At 36.6% G+C, this 22621-nt stretch overlaps 3 protein-coding genes across 5 annotated transcripts in view; 2 read left to right on the top strand and 1 right to left on the bottom strand.

Annotated features, from left to right (window-relative positions):
- Window positions 1–5370, top strand: part of RUNDC3B (RUN domain containing 3B) — a 50562-nt gene extending 45192 nt beyond the window's left edge. For all 3 annotated transcript variants that reach the window (XM_009559105.2, XM_054058111.1, XM_054058112.1), the window contains exons 9-11: window positions 2496–2642; window positions 3009–3124; window positions 5214–5370. In XM_009559105.2, coding sequence (XP_009557400.2) covers window positions 2496–2642; window positions 3009–3124; window positions 5214–5359 — 409 coding nt within the window. In that variant the 3' untranslated portion in view covers window positions 5360–5370. The remainder of the gene's footprint in view (window positions 1–2495; window positions 2643–3008; window positions 3125–5213) is intronic.
- Window positions 5371–9262: 3892 nt separating this feature from the next.
- On the bottom strand, window positions 9263–22265 carry SLC25A40 (solute carrier family 25 member 40). Its single transcript, XM_054057899.1, has 9 exons — window positions 22157–22265; window positions 21777–21854; window positions 20609–20715; window positions 18889–18956; window positions 17396–17518; window positions 16034–16183; window positions 12815–12858; window positions 12486–12515; window positions 9263–9380 (listed from the first exon to the last, which is right to left on the bottom strand). The coding sequence occupies exons 1-9, from the start codon at window positions 22263–22265 to the stop codon at window positions 9265–9267; spliced, it is 825 nt and encodes a 274-aa protein (XP_053913874.1). The 3' UTR covers window positions 9263–9264.
- DBF4 (DBF4 zinc finger) overlaps window positions 9263–22621 on the top strand; it is a 32613-nt gene continuing 19254 nt past the window's right edge. The window contains exon 1 of the mRNA XM_054058109.1: window positions 9263–10760. The gene's annotated coding sequence lies outside the window, so the exon portion shown is untranslated. The remainder of the gene's footprint in view (window positions 10761–22621) is intronic.

The raw sequence follows: 22621 nt of genomic DNA, 5'->3' as shown, positions 1-22621 counted from the left end.
CACTGTTGCCTTTTGAGAATGATGTGTAGATGTGGCACTTAAGGACATGGGTTAGTGCTGGACTTGGCGGTGTTAGGTATACAGTTGGACTGATCTTAAGTGATCTTAAATGAGTCTTTCCCAACCTAAATGATTCTATGCAGCTTAATACTTTAACTCTTAAAATAAGTGTGGTTAAAGTGCATAAATTGACACTGCCTTTGCTTATCTCGAGAGAATCACTGTTTGTAAGTAATGCCTCTAATAAGTCTTTGCTGCAGTGGAGTCTGATGATGCTTTAAAAATAGCTGCAAGAGAGCAAACAGCTAAATAATCCACAAAGTTAAAAAAGTAGGCAGTAGCTATCAGCAACTGCTGTGACTATTTTGGCTAGCCTTCTGTTCTCTATACTACTATTTTATATATACTGAATACTGTGTTTGGGTCTCATTTTATATATTCAAAGTGATTCTTACATATTTTTAAAGATTCAAAATAAAAGCATAAAAGACTTAAGAAGAAACCAGTTGCTTCTGTATCCTGCTTGATGCTTGGTTTTCTTCCTGAGCACGGTGGAGTAGTTTAACTCATGTTCTGCTGGAACTGTCTTTAAATGTTGTTATGCTAAAATGCCTGGAGAAGTTTGGTTAGGCTTTGTTTCACAATTTCTTTGTCCACACAGAAAGAGGGAAATTTCAAGTTTTAGTAAAAAGCAGCATAAAGTAAAGCAGAATAAAGATTTCTGGAAAATGCTTCAATATCTATCAATGTAAAATGCCCAATTCCTCCATTAGCAACTTGCCTATGGAGATGCAGTTTTGTTGTCTTTGCTCAACATGTTTATTTAATAATAACTTAACACTGCTGCTGAGTTCTGTGGTGGTAACATACAGGAGTTGTCCAAACGGCAATTCACACTTAAGTGTTATATTTTGATGAATTTGCATTTAATTACTGTGTGCATAGTTGATAATATAAACTATGTCTTGTTAGGAAACTTCTGTGAAAGCATACATGAAGTCCTTCTGAACAAGGAGGTGATGTAATTTCACTGACTAACCTCATGAGAGCTTACTAGGTCTCAGTTTCCTTGAATCAACAAGCCGACTTAATGGTCGATGTACCTCATAGGATTAGGGGAATTATATGGGGAAGTGAATACCATACAGCATCTTTGAAATTATTGAGAGCTTTGGGTTATCAAAATGGTTATTCCTATAGACCTTTAGAGAGGAGGGGGTGGGATGAGATCCCAGGGTAGAAAAATTGATTGTTTGCTTGCGTGAATGCTGGAGGAATTCATCTTGAGAAAAGTTTCTTGAAAGTAGTTTGTTCACTGTGGTGCTTCACCACCTTCTCTTACAAAATTGCTCTGCATCTGTCTCCTCTCTCAAACTCAGCTACTAAAAATTCCTTGGTCAACTTGCTTTTGTTTTACCTTGTTTTGTGGCAAATTTTGGGGTTTTGGGTGGTGTTATGTGCCCTTAATGAGGTTTTTTATTTCTAAACAGTTCAAATACCATCAGAATCAAAAGTGCGTTATAAAAGTAGACCTGTTGACAGTGTTATTTGTGACTTCACATAAATGTATGTGTGCCATGACTAGTTACTTAATTTGCTATGCAGTCATTTGGCTTTGAATGCCCGAGTACATCCAGGATGGAGACATGTAATATCAGCTCTTTCCCTCAGGCCACAGGCAGTCAAACTTATTGTGATGCAGCATTTTACTGTAGCTTAGTATTTCGTGGATTGGAGTGTATTTATGGGTTAACAAGCGATACTACTTCTGTCTAGAGTTATTCTCCAGGGTAGGTTGTAGGTTGCGTGGTACTATTGGAAAAAGCCTGATCTTGTCTTGGAGCCTGAAGAACCATGTACTTTCCTTAATACTGTATGACTTTTGGCAGATGATTTCCAGGGTTGTCATATTAGCTTCCTTATTTCCAGAATCGTTGAAAACTGATCTGTTTCATTGGGACTATGAGGCAAAACTAATTCAGTTAAGATATTTTCTTTAATTTAAAAACATAAATTACTAGAAACTGTAAGGTGATAGAAAACAGAATAACTATGTGTTCTATTTTACCCAGAAGCATATAACAGAATTAACACGACTGGGTTTTAGTTAATTCTGCGAAAATATTGGAGGGAGGGGCATTTAAACTTCAAAAAAGAAAAGATGGAGGGGAAAAAATGACATCACATTCCCATAGTTGCTTTGCAAAATAGGTGGACTGTTAATCACCATTATGCTGGCATAAAGAATCTTTAGAACACCATTGCCTTTTTATTGCTTTTGTAGAAAGATTCTAATTTCAACTTTTTTTTAATCCTAAATACCGTCTCAATAGGTTTCCAAGTTGCTTCCCTTAGGAAAAATGAACAGTTTAAGATCCTCTATGAATGTTGCAATCTGTTGGTCAGTTGAAGTAGAAAAACAGCTAGGTTTTTCTTTCTGTACCTTAAGGAATTGTATTTAATAGACTGAGATTTACTGCTTTTTGTATTCACAGGACTGTGCTAAAGAATAATGACTTGAGATCAAGACAAGAATTAACTACTCACCTCACCAATCAGTGGCCTTCCCCAGGAGCTCTGGATGTCACTGCTGTTGCCTTGGACACTCTACTCTATAGAAAGCACAATCAACAATGGGATGAGTAAGTTGAACAATCGATTCTCCTTCAGTGGAACAAGGAAACTCAAAGTTATACATTTCCCTTAGCATACTCTTAAATGGATCCTATTGGAATTACCTGTTTCAATGTACAAGAATCAGCTAGCAGAATAAATTGGTTTCTCTTGCCTACTGTAAAACTTTTCTTCCTTTGGATTTTTTTTTTTTAAAAAAAGGAAATAATTGCTTTAGGAAAAAATAGCAGTTTAGGAAACAAGCAAAAAGATAGTATTCAAGAGAAGAAAGATTAACTGCTATGGGTTTTTTTTTAGAAAACGTTTTAAGGAGAATCAAAGATTTCTAGTCAGATTTTTAAGTGTGTTAATATTAAATACTACTTCCTTTGCAGGAAAAGTTTTCAAAGTCTGGACCAGCTTTCAGCAGAAGTTAGTCTTTCTCAGTCCTCTCTCGATCCAGGTCACTCTCAGGATGGGAAGCAGGATGGAATGAACTTGTTAAATGAAGGTACAGAAACAGTCTAGTGGCTTAATTTTATTTTGTTCTTCATAGCTTTGATCATCAGTCCTTGTGAGATGAATTTTCATTGTGAACAAAGTATGTATTTAACAGCATATCTGTTTCATTATTACACAAATTGTTTTGGTTTCCTTAAAGGCTATACTGCAAATAAATTTGGATTTATGAAGATGCCCCCCCTCATATTTATAAGACTTCATGCTGTATTTGAAGCTGATTTTCAAATATGTTGCATATCTTCCTCCTCCATCACAGAACCAGAGACAACTCAGCTACAAGGAGGATCTTCTGTCATTTTTCTGTCGTAACCAACTCAAGTCTTTTGAGTTCTTTGAGTTTCCACTTTTTGTTTCTTAAAATAAAGATTAGAGGCATTGGATTTGCAACTACCACCATCATGCTTCTATCTTGCATTCAACATGTATCTGTGGCGATGCAGCCTGATGGTGTTTTTGTTAAAATATAGAGGAACATGATATGAACCCATGCTCATATATAAATGTAATATGTTGCCACACCCCCCTTTCAAATCCATACACTTAGCAAAGTTGAGCTGCTCCATCTTGTGGGCAATTGTGAAAAACAGAAAAATGCTGGAAGAGTCCTGAAATAGTATTTTGGGTACAGAACATAAATTGCTATAAATACTCCTTATCCGATCATGTGTTAACTTTAAATAGACTTGACAATACAGAGCATTACTAAATCATAATTGTAAAATTTCTTTGGTTTAAAATACCAAGAACACAAAACACAGCATGTGATCCTGCTGTTCAAATACCTCTGATCTAAATCAGAGTATGGCAGGTTTAATTAAAAGATTAGAAATACTAACTTTCACATTGCTATTAAGCCCACTCATGTAGTCAGGTTTTTAGCTTCACACTTGTTGAAATCAAGAGCTGTGCCCAAACAGTGTTTCAGTGCTCTTTGTGTATTTTCTGTCCTCAAATGGAATGTAGTCTTTAAAGGATATTTTTATAGGATTGAAGGGTTTTCTAAAACTGAAGACTTTATAAGAGCTCATCTAGCTCATTCTTTAGGGAAAGCTATTTGGTCACTTGAAAAACAGCTCAGTAGAGATAAGACATAAAAATCTACTGGAAACTGCTAAGGACCATAAATTATGCAAGAGAACTACATTTCATTTATGTTTTTTTCCACACTGAATTTCAGACAGGACGCAGTTTGGGTTGTTCAGGTTTTTTCTTGCATCCTAATCATGGGAATAAAATTCTTCTACCAGGAAAGGAGACAATTTTAAGCAATGGTGCTTTATAGATGTGATTTTTAAAAAAACTATTAGACTGGCTTCTCAATAAAATCTGTGTCTGTGACCTCTTTAAGTTGATTTTCATCTCTAGTTTAAGGTGATCTTTTCTGTTCTGCAGGTGAGTCACAAGGATGAAATAGGGTGATACTTGTAGATCAAATTCTTTATAATGTAATTTATTAGCAGAGCTGGCAGAAAATAACTTGAACAGATATTTTGAGAAGGGAACTTATAAAATAAACAGAAAAAATTGTCCAATGCAGTCTTATACATATAGGGTTGTTTCATGTTAACTGTATTTGGATGACAGGGCAGATACTTTTCTAGTGGTCAGAGCCTAGGATACTTCAAATTAACAGGGTTTAAAAAAAAAAAAAGCCTTTTTTTTTTAAAGAAATGTATCCTCATTCCAGTTCATTCTACATTTTTTCCTGAGGGATTCAAAATCAGATCTCTGGTACCAATGTTGCATCAGTAACGTCATTTCCATTTATATATAATGTACTCAACTAAAACCGGTGCTTGAACCTAGTAACTTCTGATCACTGTGTAGCCAGTGGAGTCTCTGAATTTCCCTCCATAGGAGACTGACTACAGCCCAGCCTGTAGCACACAAGTAGGGATCGCTTTACCACTTGGACAGGGAAGGTATGCCACAAATTACATGTCCTCCTGACTGCTGAAGCAGTAAGATGTAATTCATAGCAGTGTAGATGAAACATTTTTTTCTGTATTTTTTTTTTTTGTGGTCAGATCATTTTGTGCTGTAACAATGATTAGCTTAATTCTTGTTTTTCTTAACAGGGAAGGAAGACACTCCATCGTTGCTTGGTCTTTGCGGCTCTCTTACTTCAGTAGCAAGCTACAAATCTCTCACAAGTCTGAAGTCAAGTGAATATCTTGCAAGTCCCACAACAGAGATGACGAGTCCAGGCTTAACACCATCTTGAAATAAAAAGAAGGAAGATCTTTGTGTTGTATGCATTTGGTTTATGTTCCATAAAATGACATGAAATGAAAACTGCTAGTTTTAAGTTAAAAATAGGCTTCTTTATTTTTTCTTTTCATGGTTACCTATTTAATTCACAAATTCTCTGTTTTCATTCAAACTTCTTCCCCAGAGGACTTTTCAGATTTTCTATTTTAGCCTTGACTTATTTAAAGCACTTCATCAGGTATAGGGCATATAATCTGATGCTTATGACTGATTTTTAACAAAACAGTTGGAAATCAGTCCCCGACTTAACTGCCATGACCTTTGTTTCTCCTTGCAATGGCCTGGCCCTACTCTAGCCACGGTGCTTCTCTGCAGTGCTTTAAATATCTATCAATTCTTGCAGAACAGGGAATTCTTAATGCCAGTCTTTGTAGGCAAATAAATATTTTACCTAAGAATCCAGCTTTTCATCTGTGTATGTTGCATAGGACCTCAAACAGCCTATTTAACCTATCAACAGCTCTTCTGAAATTGACTGAATGTTCTATTTTGCATTCCTGTTAGTATCATGGCACTTATGAGATGTCTGAATCGCACTAAAGAATCACTTTGAAACACTCTTACTAATTCTTGAAGTTGCATGTGAATAACAAATGTAAGTTGATCATCTAAATCAAGCGTACTTAGCAATTTGTAACTGCTAGGACACTTTTGAGGGGGCTGAGTTACAGATAATCGACCATTAAACAGGAAATGTCTTGTTTAATTGGTCTTGCTGGAAAGATAGGGACTAGGGATGGTGGAGTTAGCATCTTGGGAAGCCTGGATTGTGTGTTTATTGGCAAGATCACAAGAGTGAAAAGGGGAAACAAAGACAATGTAATGACACTATTATCATGTTAAAGATTTTTCTCATTCCTGTAGTAGTGCAATAGGTATTTTTCTTGATTAGGTAATATGTCAGAACTTAATTAAGTCCATTTCCTCAAATTACTTGCCATTGATTTAAATGGCTAATAGAAAAAAAAGTTTTTTAAATGAAACTAACTTTTCAGATTTCCCTACAGTTTCAGAGTTTGCAAATTGATTTTTGAATCGCAAACTATATTCTTAATTGTTTGTAAGATACAATGAATCCTTTATCTATGAATTTTGCTAATCAAGGTAATGCTTATCAGTACAATTAGTAACTTTTTAAACAAAACTTAAATGCATGTAAGTATGTTGTATTTAGAAGTGCTAGGGAAAATGCTTTTTTGTGCCAAAGAATTTTCATAAATTGTTTACATGAGTAGCTGCAATACAAGACAGATTTTTAATTATTGCTTTCTCTAAGATGTTTACAGTATGTCACTACACTCTGTACAGTTTTAGTTGATTTGCCTCTTGTAATGGTACCTTGGCACTACTACTATAATCTGGTCATCTTAGTATGGGCTTGAAAGAAAAGAGGAATCATTCTTTCTTTACTAAAAACTACAGGAAGTCTTTAAGCCTTTAAGTATAATGCTACGCTTCTCTGGAACTCAATGTGCTGTTGGATTTTGCTGGTGGAGGTTCAAGATACATCTCAACTCTGTAGTCCACAGTGCTGGAATTTACTGCATGCACAGCAGGATGAACAATTACTGATGCCATTTTAATGCAGACTTTTAAAGCAGCTTAGCAAAATCCATCAGACCTTGTCTTTCAAGCCCTCATGTGCCCACCCAGCTAATTTCTCTGTAATAAACTCTGACCATTAAATCCTTTCATGCACTGTCAGAATGCTCATTACTTCATGTAGCTTTTTGTTATCGTATTAAGCACCTGTTCTCTCATGGCAGTTGAGTCACGTTATTAAATACTGATTTGTAAGCTGGAGATGCATTTTTACTACGAATACCGTGAGGGAATCTGGATTCTACAAGTTAACGTTCTGCATCAAGGTACAGTGATTTAATTGGTCTTGTTTGCTGTTGAACACTTCTCCCACTACATCAGTGTTTTGGAGGGGGCTATAATCATGATCTTCAGTCATGTTCACTGATGGCTCTTTTCTTGGAGCTACTGGTGTGAAATTCATGTGTCGTTCAACTGAAGTCTTTTATGTAGTCTGACACTATTGAGTTTCTGGTGTCATGTTGTGCATGGGAAATCAGTTCTGTGTGTCTTTCTCTGTTCTAAACATTAATCGTTTCAAAAAAAATGAAAAAATGCTGAAACTGTATGTTTTGTTGCATTGATGTTCCATAAACATTGCATGTAAATTAAACATTTTGTATCATCGCTAATTCCTAGGTTTTGTCTCTGTTTTAATCACACAGGATAAAATAAGACTATTTGGTGAATTACAGTATTACCAAGTTTAGAGCAAATTCTTTTCTTGCAAAACAGGGAGAATTTGCTTTTGTTGCTATATTTCATTCAATTTTGTCCTAAATCTGCTGTTAATACTTTCTTTCTCTTAGGCCTTATTTTGAGTTTCTAGTGCAGAATTACTTTGAAAAATCACAATGGGGGAACAGTCAAGTATCTCCTATGGTAGCACCTCTTGCTGCATCATATGCTGTAACTTTCTGCCTAATGTCTTCACAACTAGAGCATTTTTCAGTGTTATGAATTTTCACCATGGCCAAACACATGCTGGGATACCTTCTCCATACTAGAATAGGACTGAAGTCCATTTTGTAAAGCACACTTGAAACTTGGTGTCTTAAGGACCTGAATACTGAGTTGCTTTTGTACCAGCACATCCCCTCTTTAAAAGAAGTAAAAAATAAAATACAACAACTTTATTGAACATGCATGAAAGAAGGGTGTAGTGAGAGTAGTTAAAAGATAATTTTTAAAAAGTAGTTGTACAAAGGAAGCTCTGATTCCATAAGTCAAGTGCCTATGTGCAAGGGAAATGCTGCAACAGTTCACACCACGTGTGTGCAGCACACCATAGCAGACAATGGCTAAGTCTATAGAAGTAAACTAAACGTGCTTTTCCCTTCAGATACATACTTGGCTGAGACAAACTGGCATGGAACTACCTGTGTTTATGCCAGCAAACCAGGTGATCCCACACAAACAGTGTATGAGGAATACTCCCTGGCAGGAAGCCTGGCCCTTCCTTGGAGCTTTCTGACAGTGACAGTTTGCACCTTCCAAAAACACGCTACAGAGCGTTCTCCACAACACCTGTGCAGGTATTTGTCTTCAGTGCCTGGGTGTGCTTTAATTTCTTAAAGTACTACCTTAAACTAAAAAGCCTCTGCAGCACCTCTCAATGTATTCTCCATGCTCTCTGGATTTATATTGAGCATGAGGTACTTTTTCTGGGTTTATTTAAAATGAAAAATGCTTTAGGTTAAATTGAGAAGAAGCCGAAGTATGCATTTAAACAAAATATAGAACTGCAAATAACAAACATGCACAGAATTAAAAATATTAAGCAAGAATAAATGTTTATTGGATTCATTCCGTATCAACCCCCTTACGGAGGAATAATCATATCAAACAATTGGAAGCCCACAACGTTTTCTAACCATCATTTTAAATACCCCCCAAAAACGTTCAGTCAGAATGAAAATTAACACAGTGGCCGTGGTTATTCTTCATTGCTTTGTCCAGCCTCATTTTTTTTCACCCTTTTAACAGTCAGCACTTCTTTCCCCACCCTCCCTTCTCCTATCTCTTTTTCTGTTTTCTCTCTAGCTGCAAGAGAAGTCAAAATCCTCAGTGATATTTTAATGGTTACGTGTATTTTCTTAGTCTTAAGAAAAATGTAAATTTATCATTTGCGAAACAGTTAAAAAGGAAGCTGTATTTCATTACCAAATGTAATGGCAGAAATTTACTGGGAATTCCAGAAAATGCCTTGACAGCTTCAAATTTGGGACAAGATATTTTGCCGTATATTTTGACTTCACACCATCTGATGAAGGAAAACTAAGGACATTGATTTATTTTTTCATTTACATGAGAAAAGACGGACTTTCCATATTCATATGTGCTGATCATTATCTCAGAAGCAGGAGCAACTCCACACAGCCGTGGAGTAATACCTGCCTGGAAGAGAAAGTATTCACTGTCATTTGTTTTCAGACTGAAGCACTCTAGTACCATTTAGTGGTCATAATATAACGATGCCATAGTGCATCAGTGTAGAACTGGGATTCTACCTGTCTAAAATACTGGAATTACTGGCTGTAGGTATTGCTACTGTAATAACCTTATGCACTCACTTAAGCCATCCTTCATGACCTGCCTCACTGCCCCTCTGTCTCTCCATTGTGGTGGAGAATCTTGACCTGTGGGGCTATTTTGCTCCAGCACAAGAAGAGGTGGCTCTGGGGGCAGATTATGTGCCTTCCCCTCTGTGTTAGTGCAACCCTGCTGCTTGTGTGGGACAAGCAGAGGCTTGTGACCTCGCAGGTGGAGCAACCAAGAGATTCAGAAAGCCCTAAATACTGAAATGGATAAAGTTAGGGAGACAAGGGCTCTAGTAACGTGCCAGGCTGTACCCTCTGCTGTAGGTATGTGTCTCAGCCCTTCAAGCCAACAGCTGAGAAAAAAGCATGATTCCCCTGCCACTGTCTTCTAAGACTTACAGCACTTTCACTAAAATGGAAGAGTCCTGGTCACATCAATAAAGGACAACATTGAGGTGTTAAATGTCTCCTATTCCAATCTGTCAACCATAGTCTCGTCAGTGGAGAAAATAAAGCTGAATCCACTCATTCATACACAGCCATCTAGTTCCACCTGAAATGCAAAGGTCCACATGTAGTTAGTGCAAATGTCATATGACTGATTGAAAACTTCTGTTCCTTTGGAACAGTAGCAGGAAGCAGGGCAGAATACCTCCAAGTCATCTCACCTACATGTGGGTGACTGAACAGAGACGGTGGCTGGCCAAGAGAACACCTCCACACTCTTGATACCCATGTGTCAAGACCTAAATGTACGTATGCTAATCTGTGAACTACATTCAACCCAAAATATCTAATAATATCAACACTTCATGGTGTCATCCATTCTGCTGGCATCAGTGCTTGGAAATACGCAAGTCTATTACCCAGCCGTGCCATGGCTGTACAGCAAGTAAAGCACTTTAGTCTCTTTCAACAAACACAAACAACTCTTGCAAATCTTCAGACAGTTGTGTAGCCATTCCCACAAGGAACCTCAGAGAACTAAGGAAGTGCTGTCAATGCTGGTAAGTATCTGGGTTTGGAATGTCTCTTGTAGTTGTTCATTTCAGGATGAACAACTACAGACTTTTATCTCAATATCATTTTCATCTCATTATCTTGTCATTTCCTCCTTAGGCTGCCAGTCACACCTAACACTGTGTGCATTGTGAAGGACTTCTGTTCACGGCAACAACAGAATATTGCTCCAGCCACTCAACAGAATAGGACAACAGCGACCTCACTCATCAGGTAGACTTGCTGAAGATAGAAATACAGGGAAATCTCTTTCCCATACAGCCTGGGAGCAGGGTATGGGGGGAGCTGAATTACAAGCATGGGGGAAGAAAGAAAGATTAGGGAGATGAACATCCTGAGGTGGACACAGGAAATCAAGAGCACTTTGTGACTATAAGCATTTTACATACATTCAAGGTTGAATTTTCAGTCTCAAGTTGCCATACGTAGAAAGAAGAATATTCAAAAGGAAAACAAAACCAGTTAAGTTTTTTTTTTTTTTTTAACCATTTAGTTAAGAAGTGATACTGTTTTAGTCTGGCAATACTCGGGCTAGTAAATTATTGATAGAGCTACCTAAATGTACTTATTCAATAAAGGCAAAGTTTCACCCCCAGGTAAATATTTGCCTTTGTTTAATGAATGATAGCAGTTCTTCACAAAAAGATATGAACCAGTAATTAGAATTCTTCGAAGATGTGTAATCAGCTTGAACATTCACACTGTGAATATCCATTTGCACTGTCGTGTAAGGCTGGAAACACCTGCTCTCTCAGTTCCTGTCATGTGGTGACAATCCAAGATTATCTTTGTGCATACTCAGGTACACAGAGTGGGAAATGTCTCGCACCACTGGAGTTTCCACTTAATTCCCACTCGGCCACAATGCAGGAAAGGGAGAGAAGGTAGACAGTGAGTGCACTTGTGGAGGGAACTGAAACACAGGGAGATGACTCGCAGAAGTGGAGTGCTACAAACACTTCAGAAGGGATAGGCAAGGAAGGAGAGGTGGTGTGGTAGTTCTGCATGTTACAGTGTATTTAGATTGTCTACAGGTTAATGATGGTGATGACAAGGTTGAGTGTTTATGGGTAAAGAGAATCGGGGGGGGGGCGGCCATATCTTCCAGTCCTTTGAAAAACCTGCATCAAAGTCCAACTTAAAATGACTACATCACAGGATAGATGGAATCTATGCTGGCCCTTCTATTCCACAAGCCAGTAACAGTATTTTATTATATGACTTCTACTTCAAAATTTCTATTCCATACTCAGACTTCTTGGGTTCTCAATAAATGTTTCTTATTGAAAGACTAAGAAGGGACACAGGAAAATACCATTGAAATTTAAGCTCTGCTTCTGAGATAGAAAGAACCAAAAAAAGTTAGGTATAGAAACTAGTATGAGACGAAGAACGAAAACCAGGGTGGCTATTCCCAAATATAGGTGCTGCAACAGTAATGACAGTTTGAAAATTTTTAGCACTGGATTAAAAACTGCATCTAAGAAACTTTCACAGTCTAGAAACACCTCCACACTGTAGCTTCCAAACCTACAATCCATTTAATTTCTTTTTACCAATTCTTTCAGAAAAATCCAAGCTGTACAGTTTAACAAATAAACAAATTATTTAAATTTGAAAAAAAACTGTTTCCTGAACTGAACCCTACCCCACTATTTTTAATTGCCAGCACAGAAATATTTGTCGATTCCAATCCTTCTATCTTTTTACATAAACCATGTCCATTCTTGGAAGCAACTTGTGAAGAGATCAGCAAAATTCTCTCTGGATGCACGCATGTCTATTGCTTTATATACATAAACTATTCCATAACTGAGAATGTTAACAGAGACCAAAATATTATATAATTTATGTGTGATAGCACCTATAATCACATTCTACTGATCAGAAACTTTCTCTCTAATCTTAATTTTTTAATAAAGATATCAAAATATTTACCAGCAAATAATCCAGAAATCCCATTTTTTTCTTGAACCCAATACAGTACAAGAAAACAGTGAATTAAACAATATACACAATACCACAGAAAACTATTTTAGAAATCAGAGGCAGCCACTTCAGATGTAATTATTAGGTTTAGTTAATTTTATGTTCATTTTATCGATATTATTTATACAGGATGATAAATTCATACAGTTTTTGAATTACTATAATACTCAGGTTAAAATGACATGGGAAAACCTGTAGTAATAACTGGAGTAAGATTCATGAGCAGAGACAGTATTCCTTACTGGAGTAACTGAAATATTTGAAAACAGTCAACTAACTTTCAAATGAGCCAGGGCCTTTCCATGTCACTTCATATACGCAGCTAAGAGATCACCAAAATTCATATTTTTAAAAAAGAGCTTTCCATTATGGTAAACTGAATCTAAAGATAAGTTTTGACCACTGATATTGTAAGAATTAATATAACAATTAAGCTAGGACAGTACACCTTACGGCTAAGTTTACAAAATCAAATCCTCCCCAAATTTATAAGTTAGTTTAGGAAACTATAGGTCTATAAGATGTGGATCACAGTCCCTTGTGGACTAAATCGCATACCATAAGCAAGTGGAGCAGCATCAAGAAGCAATCAGCATTGCAGACATACGCAACTGGTTTAAAGACAGGATTTTCTGGTACTGTTTCACTCTGCACATGCTGTTTTCATTCACCAGTAATATGAAAGCAGCCAAGAATTTTTTCAAAAAGTTCAAATTTTTTAAAAATTCAGATTTTAAAAAAATTCAAAAATTAAAACAGTTTCATAGACTACATTCAGCAGGTACATCCCATAGCATCTGGAAGCTGCAAAATATTTTTGCAGCAACAGAGAGACAATATGTAGATATATAGTCAGTGTCCAAACCTACCCACAACTCATTTGGAAAGAACTAAACTAGTACAAATTACAGATAATCATAATGAAATTTTAAATACACATTAATCTAGCTAATATCAGCCTAATAAATATATGGCAGCTCCCTGTGATTTAATCTAGTGTTAGCAATGAATTTTCACCTTCATCAGCACAAGGGAAGCATTGAAACACAGTAATAACTTATATTTAAATTGTTTTCGATCTTTGTCTGTTCTGCAATGAAACATATGTAATTTTTTTTCCAAGATTTATACCAGAAGAAAATAATTTACCTGAGAGAATGAAACCTCATGCCAAAATTTTATTTTATTTTTATCAACTCAAACCTCTTTTTCAATAGATCACTTTTCACCTGAATATTTTGTAAGACATTCAAACTTGGTCTAGTAACACAATGGGATTCTAATCATAGAATTAGAGAATGATTTGAGTTGGAAGGCACCTTAAAGATCATCCAGTTCCTATCCCCCTGCCATGGGCAGGGACATGTGCCACTAGACCAGGCTGCCCAAGGCCCATCCAACCTGGCCTTGAACACCTCCAGGGATGGGGCAGCCACAGCTTCCCTGGGCAACCTGTGCCAGTGCCTCACCACCCCCATGGTGAAGAAATTCCTCCTTATGTCTCGTCTAAATCTGCCTCTCTCCAGTTTATAGCCATTCGCCCCTTGCCCAGTCACTATAGACCCTTGTAAAAAGTCCTTCCCCAGCTTTCTTGTGGCTCCTTTCAAGTATTGAAAGGTCACTATAAGGTCTCCTCAGAGCCTTCTCCAGGCTGAACAACTCCAACTCTCTCAGCCTGTCCTCCTATGGGAGGTGCTCCAGTCCTCTGATCGTCTTTGTAGCCCTCCTCTGGACCTGTTCCAACAGTTCCATATCCTTCTTATGTTGAGGATTCCAGAACTGGACACAATACTTTAGGTGAGGTCTCACAAGAGTGGAACAGAGGGCCAGAATCACCTCCCTCGACCAGCTGGCCACACTTCTTTTGATGCAGCCCAGGATATGGTTGGCCTTCTGGGCTGCAAGAACACATTGCCGGCTCATGTTGAGCTTCTCATCAGTCAGCACCCCCAGGGCCTTCTCTGCAAAGCCACTCTCAATCACATCATCCCCCCATCCTGTATAGAAACTGTGTATTGCCCCAACCCAGGTGTAGGACCTTGCACTTGGCCCTGTTGAACCTCATGAGATTCACTTCTCATGAGGTTCACTCAAGGGGCCCACTTCTCCAGCTGCCTGACTGTTTTCACACAGGAGCCGCTTTTGCAATACAAATTGTTACATTGATTTTAATTCCTCTTGAAAGAGCTAACTTGAGCTAACCACAGCAAATACGCAGACTGTGCTCTAAGAACACCAGAAACCGTGTAGCTGTTGGGGCATCATTCAAATAGTAGCGTTAAGATAGACAATACTAAGGGAGCATATAGAGTATTTATGACAAAATAACTAGAAAATGCATTTGGAAAAAGCATTAAGCCTTAGCTTTATTTAATCATTTTTGTGGCATTTAATTTTGTTAATTTATTTTTTTAAATATATTTTTCTTTACTCACACATCTAATTGTCTGCTCAGTTCTTACACCTACAAGGCAGTAGCTGCCTGTTACAATCTTTACCTCTAACTTTCTGGCACCCCATGATGCCTCCCAAGTACTAAACACAACCAAGTGCTCACTGGCTGTGAAGCAAATGGCAAAGTAGCGTGGAGATGGACTTAAAATCAGCAAGGATGTTTTGGACCAGTGGAGGAACAGCAGGCATGGACACAAGAATCTATAAAAGGCTGAGAAGAATGCACACACATCACCTTAGTGCCCTCTTCCTTGTGCACTCCCTCACAGTCCTCTGATCCTCCCACTCTGTGAAAGCAGCGGAGGGAAGGAAGATCACTAGCCTCAGACACATCGGTACAAATCCTAGTAAGACAAGAGTTTCTACTTGAAGTCAGGGCCTTTCAGCACTAGCATTAACAAGTTCTTTAGCAGTCTCCTCACGATATAGCAGAGCTGTGAGAAAAAGGCAGAATACATGATCATCCGTATCCCAGTTATCTTAATGAATAAGCCCAGCACTAGCTATGCTATCAGACTTACCTTCAGACTTTCAGCTTGATAGCTGAATGAGCAAAGCTAACTTCATGGTTTTCAGAGCAGTCGTACAAGCTAATATCTCCTGCCAACAAAAATTCCTGAAGACACTATGGTGTCACTCTCTTTGTCCGTGTTTTCAAAATTAAGCATAAGAACACTTACATACACGATGTGACTCTCTAAGGAAATAGCTACTATACATATCATAGGGAAAACTTCCTACTGAAAGTCGGTAAAACAAAAGAACAGTCATTGCATAAACTAAAGATGAGAAGAAACAGTCTAAGAACAGAGAAAGGGAATGTAAAACAGAACTTTAGTTGGTATCCACAAACAAAATCAGGGGGAAAATCTCAGGTCCTCAAAGAATTTATTGATAAAAATACTCAGAGGAGAACAAGTGAATCTCAGTCATTCTTAAAGCTAGCCTTTAAAATTACCTAAAACCACAGAAAAAACCTAAATGAGTTATGTATAAACAGATCTTCTCACATAACACAAACTTGCATGGAAAACAAACCCTACAGAATAGTAGAAGTCCAGCCTCTCCACAGAGAAAGCCATCCATTTGTAGCCACTTCATTGCTGATGCATAGTTGCTTGTAGGACAACTTGTGATACTGTATTCTAGTTCTGATCAACTCCAGGGGGCTCACTGCAGTAATGGAACCAACTGCAAATGAGAAAAATACAGGCTTTTATTTTAAAAGTAACATTTGCTATTAATATTTCCTGAATATTGAAGTCAGGTCTCATCTTGCTTTTTATATTTGATTGCTTTCAATTCTCCCATTTTGCTTGAAATAATTTCCAAAATAAGCTTTCTTCCCAGATAAGAGTACTGTATCTATTGACAGGGCTTAAATTTTCTGGGAGCACAAGCTACCTACCTTTTTCAGTACTGGCACATTGTAATCCATGTAACATGTTAAGAATCCTCATTTTCAGATTTATTGCATAAATCAGCTGAAAATTTGAAGTACTTCCAAAGATTTAATTTAAATAATTGCCATTTTTAAGCATAACTTGAAACGTCCTTGAGTTTAGGGTTTTTTGAAATGATAGTTAGAGATTAAGCTGTTACTGATTTCTAAGCATCCTTGCCATTCTTCTTTTAAACTACCAAGAATATTTAGCAGGCAAGCTGTATCTGATAAAGTAACTCTTGCATCTTGTGGAAAGATCAGTGAGCCACCACTCACTAACAAGATCCAATCACACATATAAGACTTCAATGATTTTACTAGATCCAAGAACTTTTCTCCTATTGCTGGGATAAGTTGTCTTTGACATGTGAATTTAAAATTTGCGGCAGCCTAATCAGAAAAAAATGCCAGAATAACATTTCTTCTTCCACTAGTCTTCCAGTCCCCCTCATGGTTGTCATCAGTATAATATGGAATATGGAACTACATCCTCAGCCTTCTAAAAAAGCCCCAAAATAGATGAGGAAAAGGACAAACAAAAGTAAGAAAATACAAACCCAAATTCAGTCAACTTTACATGATACAGCAGTAAAATCAGTAAAAGTCTAATTTTCCTTGTAATTACCTATGTAGTTTCCATTAGAGGAAGTAATGATGTTTATTATTAGATTCACGACAGAACAGACAAATTAAACTCTCCTTGGTAGAAGTCTAGAAATAAACAATTTTAAACAAATTACAAATGTAGAGAAGGTATTACAGGAAAAATAAATCACATTATTCCATGTTAGAGGGTTATATTGCCCAAGAAATACTGGGTAATTACAGTATTCCTTCTTCTCAGCTACAATATTATCCCTCTTTTAAAGCCACAGTAAATTTATTTCAAAACCAAACAACAAAACAAAACCAAGAAAACAGCATACAGGTATTTTCTCTTTAAATAGTTGGCAACATAAGTCTGCTTAAGGAACCTGCAAGAACTGGAATGCGTTCATCTTCCTTTCTCAGTCTAGATTTCAGAGCTTCACTCAATTGGTCATAGCAGGTAAAATAGATTACTGTGGTAGGAAGTGCCGTTATTCTAAAATATAAGAGGGAATCTAGATTAGTAAAAGGAAAGCAGGAGCATAAAATCAAACATTTTGCAAGGATATTTTGCTTAAAAAAAAAAAGTTGAATCTCCAACTTTATGTTATAGATGAAGAAAAGCATTAATCCCATGGCTTTGATTCCCTGCCTCTAGTTCAGAGTTTCAAGTCCACAGATTTCTCAGTTTTCTAGTTTTTTTCATTTCATTAGGAAAAACTATAAGTGAAATGATGGTGGATTATCTCAGTCAAAATTTATTTCACATCAGCTTCAAAGTATTTTGATAAAGAAATGGAATTGAAAGATCTGCATATGAAGCAACCAAACAAAACATTATGGAAATAGCTAGTAAACTTAATTTTTTATTCATTTAACAATTGGAGATTATTTTCTCTATTTTAATCAACACTTACTTTCTCACTACATTGTCACAAAGTCAATGTGTGATGAATAAATATAAGCTTTTTCCATTCCAGCACAGCTGAAATACAAACCTTTTAGTTCAGTTAGGTCCTAAAGGTTTATATATTGAAACTGCCACATGGTGTAGGATAAACAACAAGGCCTGAGCTCCACCACACTTTGCATTATTGTGCCAATATACTGAGCACTGTGTGCAAATCAAAAGTGTACCACTGCTTTCCCACTGGGCAGCACTTCATGTCTTACAAGATACAACTTTAAAATACATCTTAGATTTGACCACTTGCTTTATGGTTTATGGAGGAGAATATAATTGCAGAGGTCTTAATTACTATCTGTACCAGGCTAATATGAATAAAAAGAGAAAAGATGTTGGTGCTGATTAGCCTCAAAAGAAGACCAGGAGATCTGATAACACTGTTTAAATACATACATTGCTCTTGTAGAGAGAAAATGAATGACCTATTTTCCATGACAAAGTTGGATAGTATAAAAAACAATGAAGCTCTTTGAAGAAGATGCTAGTTAGATGTTTGTCAAAAAACTAAGTAAGGGCAATGAGGTGTAACACTAGAGTGTCTATGCAAACTGTCGTGTCGCCTATTGTATTCTCTAACAATCATGTTCGATCCTATGATTTGATGATGCTGTCGAGGGGATGGTTACAGTAAGGATACCATCTCTAAAAGGCAGAATGAAAAGTCTGATATTCCTGCTTAACTACAGAGACTATATCAAAGAGGTTGCAAGGAGAAATCTCAAGATCTAGAAAAACTAAACTCTAGATGTTTCTGATCAAGTTGATTACATCATCTGTAACTTCAGAATTTACCTAAATTTAAAATCACTTAGAAATAAACATACTAATTTGTCTAAATAATGAAGTAACTTTTTAAACAATAATTCCTAACATTACTAAAAATAGAACATTCCATTTACAATGTCGGGGGAAGTCTACTCCACAGTGATTTTACTCCCTCTCTTTGAATAATTTTCAGAAATGCATCCTAAAAATACAGCCAGGCAGAGGGCAATAATTACAAACTTTTGTATTCAGTAACATATCTAGCTGGCAAAACACAAAATTAATGTATTAAAAAGCATGTTTCTAGAATGGTTTATCATTGTAAGATTTTGTAATTGCTTATGCTACCTATGACATTTAATCACACAAATAGTTCCACTGAGTTGAAGGGAGCGTGGAATTGAAATTAGTAATTTCCTTCCACCTTTGAAATACCAAAGAATTAAGTTTTTATCAGTAGCTGACAGCTCTGTGAATAAGTTATTTTCAGAACTAATACAGCACAGTGGCAACTTGTGGAAACTTTCCCAAAATGATCCACTACAATATTATTTTAATACATATCAAAAGTTCTAGATATGAAATAGCAATTAACTCTCCATGTTTCTTCAATACTTACTTTCTTTGACAATATACGTGCAATATATATATACTGTACTATATACTTGGAAGCTTACAATTAATATCATAGCTGTCCCGCATACTCCCAGACCACTGAATTTGAATATCATTCAAATTAAATCAGCATCAAAAAGACAAATTCACTAATATTAGGATACCAATTTTCTTAAACATCTGGAGGAAGAGGTTGAGATTTGATTAATTAGATAATGCTTAAACCAGACATTGTCACAGGGCCTCAAAAGATACAGAGCCTGACAGACCACAAAAAGGACTCGAAGGAAGAAAAAGGCAAACAGCTGTAAAGTAGACAGCCTTGATGGACAGATACACAGAGGTAAAAAGTTGTACAGGCAAAACAAAGACATAATTTATCAAAACAAGCCTGACTTGTAAAAAAATGGAGCTTTGAGAGGGAATCAAGAGACCAGTTGATGATGATAGTCATTCTTCTTTATGAATTACCTTGTCACAGCAAAAATGGGCACAAAAACATGTCAATTAAAAAACTAAGCAGCTTTCTAAAAATATATAGTAGAGTTAATTGAAAAATCCAAACTTCTGAAGTTATCAATTTAAAAAATAACACTGTAAAACTGCTCAAGAGACCTTTGCATGAAAGTCTCACTCTTCTTGGAAATTTAATTCTGAATAAAACTTGATGACACATGTTATTTAATGGCAGAGCCAAACAAAATCTTGATCAACAAAGCAGCATCACAGTGTTCGGCAGTAAGTGTGCTTCAAGTGTCTGAGCAAAATGCTAGTCCTACAAATTTCAGTGGATCCAGAACTTGACATACAAACTTAACTTCCATACACTACTTGCGTTACTGGTTCAGGTCAGGAGCATACTGGGAGATCTGAGGACAGAAGAGCTGTAATCAGGTGCAGAAAATCAGTACCTGCAATCACCAACTACTGGCAATATAGCTCAAAAAGTAAAATAAAATCGTAGAGCCAGTATCCCATGAGTAAAGATGTGTGGCAGAGCCAGTATCCCTTGAGTAAAGATGTGTGGCTGCCCCCTTGTTTGCCTAAAGGAAGGAATACATATTTTATTATAAAAAGTAGAAATTATCATTAATCACCACACAAATTACACAGTGTAACCACAGGAACACCTCTCAAATAGTAACAGATTCTACTAGAACTTAAAACCAAATAAATTTACACCATTTTATTTTATTTTTTGTCCATGCACAGTTTTATATAAATACAAAACATTCTTACCATTGTCCCTTTGAGACGACCAGGTTTCTTATACCATGCTTGGCTGTACCCATTCTCACAAACGCATATACGATCCATAAGGCCATTTTCATATACAAAACACCTTCCTAATAAAATGGTGTATAGGAATATAGTTAATGCTTCTAAGATTGTTCTCACTCAGCAGCAATTTCAAATTGGATATAATGGAAACACAGATTTATCTCATTAGACAAACGGGCAAAATAATCTTGGAAAGTCAATGGTGACAAATTAAGTATAAAAGGGAACAAACGTACTCCTCAGAGTGTCAGATTAATTGAAACTGCCCGCAAAGGCTCCAGGAGACATTTTTATGTTATACCACCATCTGTTGACAGCTAAAAACAGTGCAAGACCTGAATGTCACTATTGTATGTAACTATGTGAACATCTTTCAGGCTTCTAAAATTTTTCATCAAGTAGCCTCAGCATCCACATTACAAATGGAGATAGTGTATCTTAGGTTAGACTGTATGAATACTAGATCATCCTCTCTACTTGTTTTATATTTCTTCTACATCACGTACTTTGAACCTGTTTGATAAAATATTATTGCCATTGCAAAAATATGCTTTGAGCTTCACAATTTCAGATTTCTGAAGGGTTTAGAATTTACTAAAAAAAAATGTTAGAAGGCACAAATATTTTTTCTTATCTACAGCAAGCGCAACTGCAAATATTAATCACCACAGGCAACATGGAACACTAGTCAACTCCTTTCTTTTTAAATCTCATTTATTAATCTTAACTAAACAGTAGGAATTACAGGCATTTCTTTGAGTACATCATATCTTCATCCATTTAGAACCCGAGAGGTAAGTGTCTTAGATAAGGCCTACTGCTCTTTCAAAAGTCTCTGCATTCTGGGGGTGATAACTTTTGATATAGCAGCCTGAATACATAAGCCCCCTGTTTAAAATGGAATATATTTACGGGATTTTTTTTCACTATGTTTACTCACCGGCATATTCACTCTTTAGTAATTAAAGTATATATTGCTGTGTTTTCCCCTGCACAACTTATGCTTAAGAAATAACTATTTTGAAACAAATGAAAACATTCTGTAGCTCAGCATTATGATAATTATCAAATAGAGGCAATAGCAAAAAGCAAACTGCGTCCTCTATTACACTACACATTTATTTACCTCTGGGGACTGCATTGCTTTGCACTTGAAGTCGACTTTTGATAATATCAAGAGGAGTTACTAAAATGAAAGAAAGCTCTCAGTTAGAAACACTCTGCACGCCCTTAAAATGAATGTGTGCAGATGCCTTACCATAAACTTCTGCAACTTTTTTTTCTTTTTCTGAAGGCAAAAAAGAGACCTGTTTTACAATGCAACGATTGGAAAAAAGGATAACTTACAAATCAAGTATGGTTTGCAAGTGACCATATGTATCTTTTCTAATACACTAACAGTTGTACTGACAAGAAATACTAGAGATACATAAAGCTCATCTAAAAACCATTGCATCATCTTGTCTGACAGGGATAAAACTTGTGTTATTATGCTCTGCTGCTAACCTTTTACAAGTGGCATACCAAAAGGCATATGAGATCGGATTTTGGCCTCTGCCACATAAAACATTACAGCATTTATCGTGTGTTTATTCTTTTTCAATAAAATGACCATAATAGCAATGTTCAAAAGAAAAACATTAAACTCATGGTATACTTTCCTTCTTCACTGTGTGTAGAGAACTAAAACGTCAGAGCTTTTGAAAAGTAAATGGTTTAATGACGATTTCTTTGCTTTTGCCTGAACACTTGGAACTATTACAGGCCTAGACTTGCTAAACCCCACCTCTCACTGATTAGATTGACTGAAGGCTTGATTCAGTTGCCTATGTGCAAGCAGCCAGTGCCATATGAGTCTCTAAGGTATTCAAAATATCTACACAGTTGACAGTACCACATAGGACCTCCAACCTTACTTGCCAAGCAGCAGCTAGAAGCTAAGTCAAACCCTCCAGCTGTTCACAAAGGCTT

The sequence above is a fragment of the Cuculus canorus genome, chromosome 2 (assembly GCF_017976375.1).
Source record: "Cuculus canorus isolate bCucCan1 chromosome 2, bCucCan1.pri, whole genome shotgun sequence".
NCBI lineage: Eukaryota > Metazoa > Chordata > Aves > Cuculiformes > Cuculidae > Cuculus > Cuculus canorus.
The sequence above is the reverse complement of the archived record's forward strand: the minus strand, read 5'-3'. Positions and strand labels throughout refer to the sequence as shown.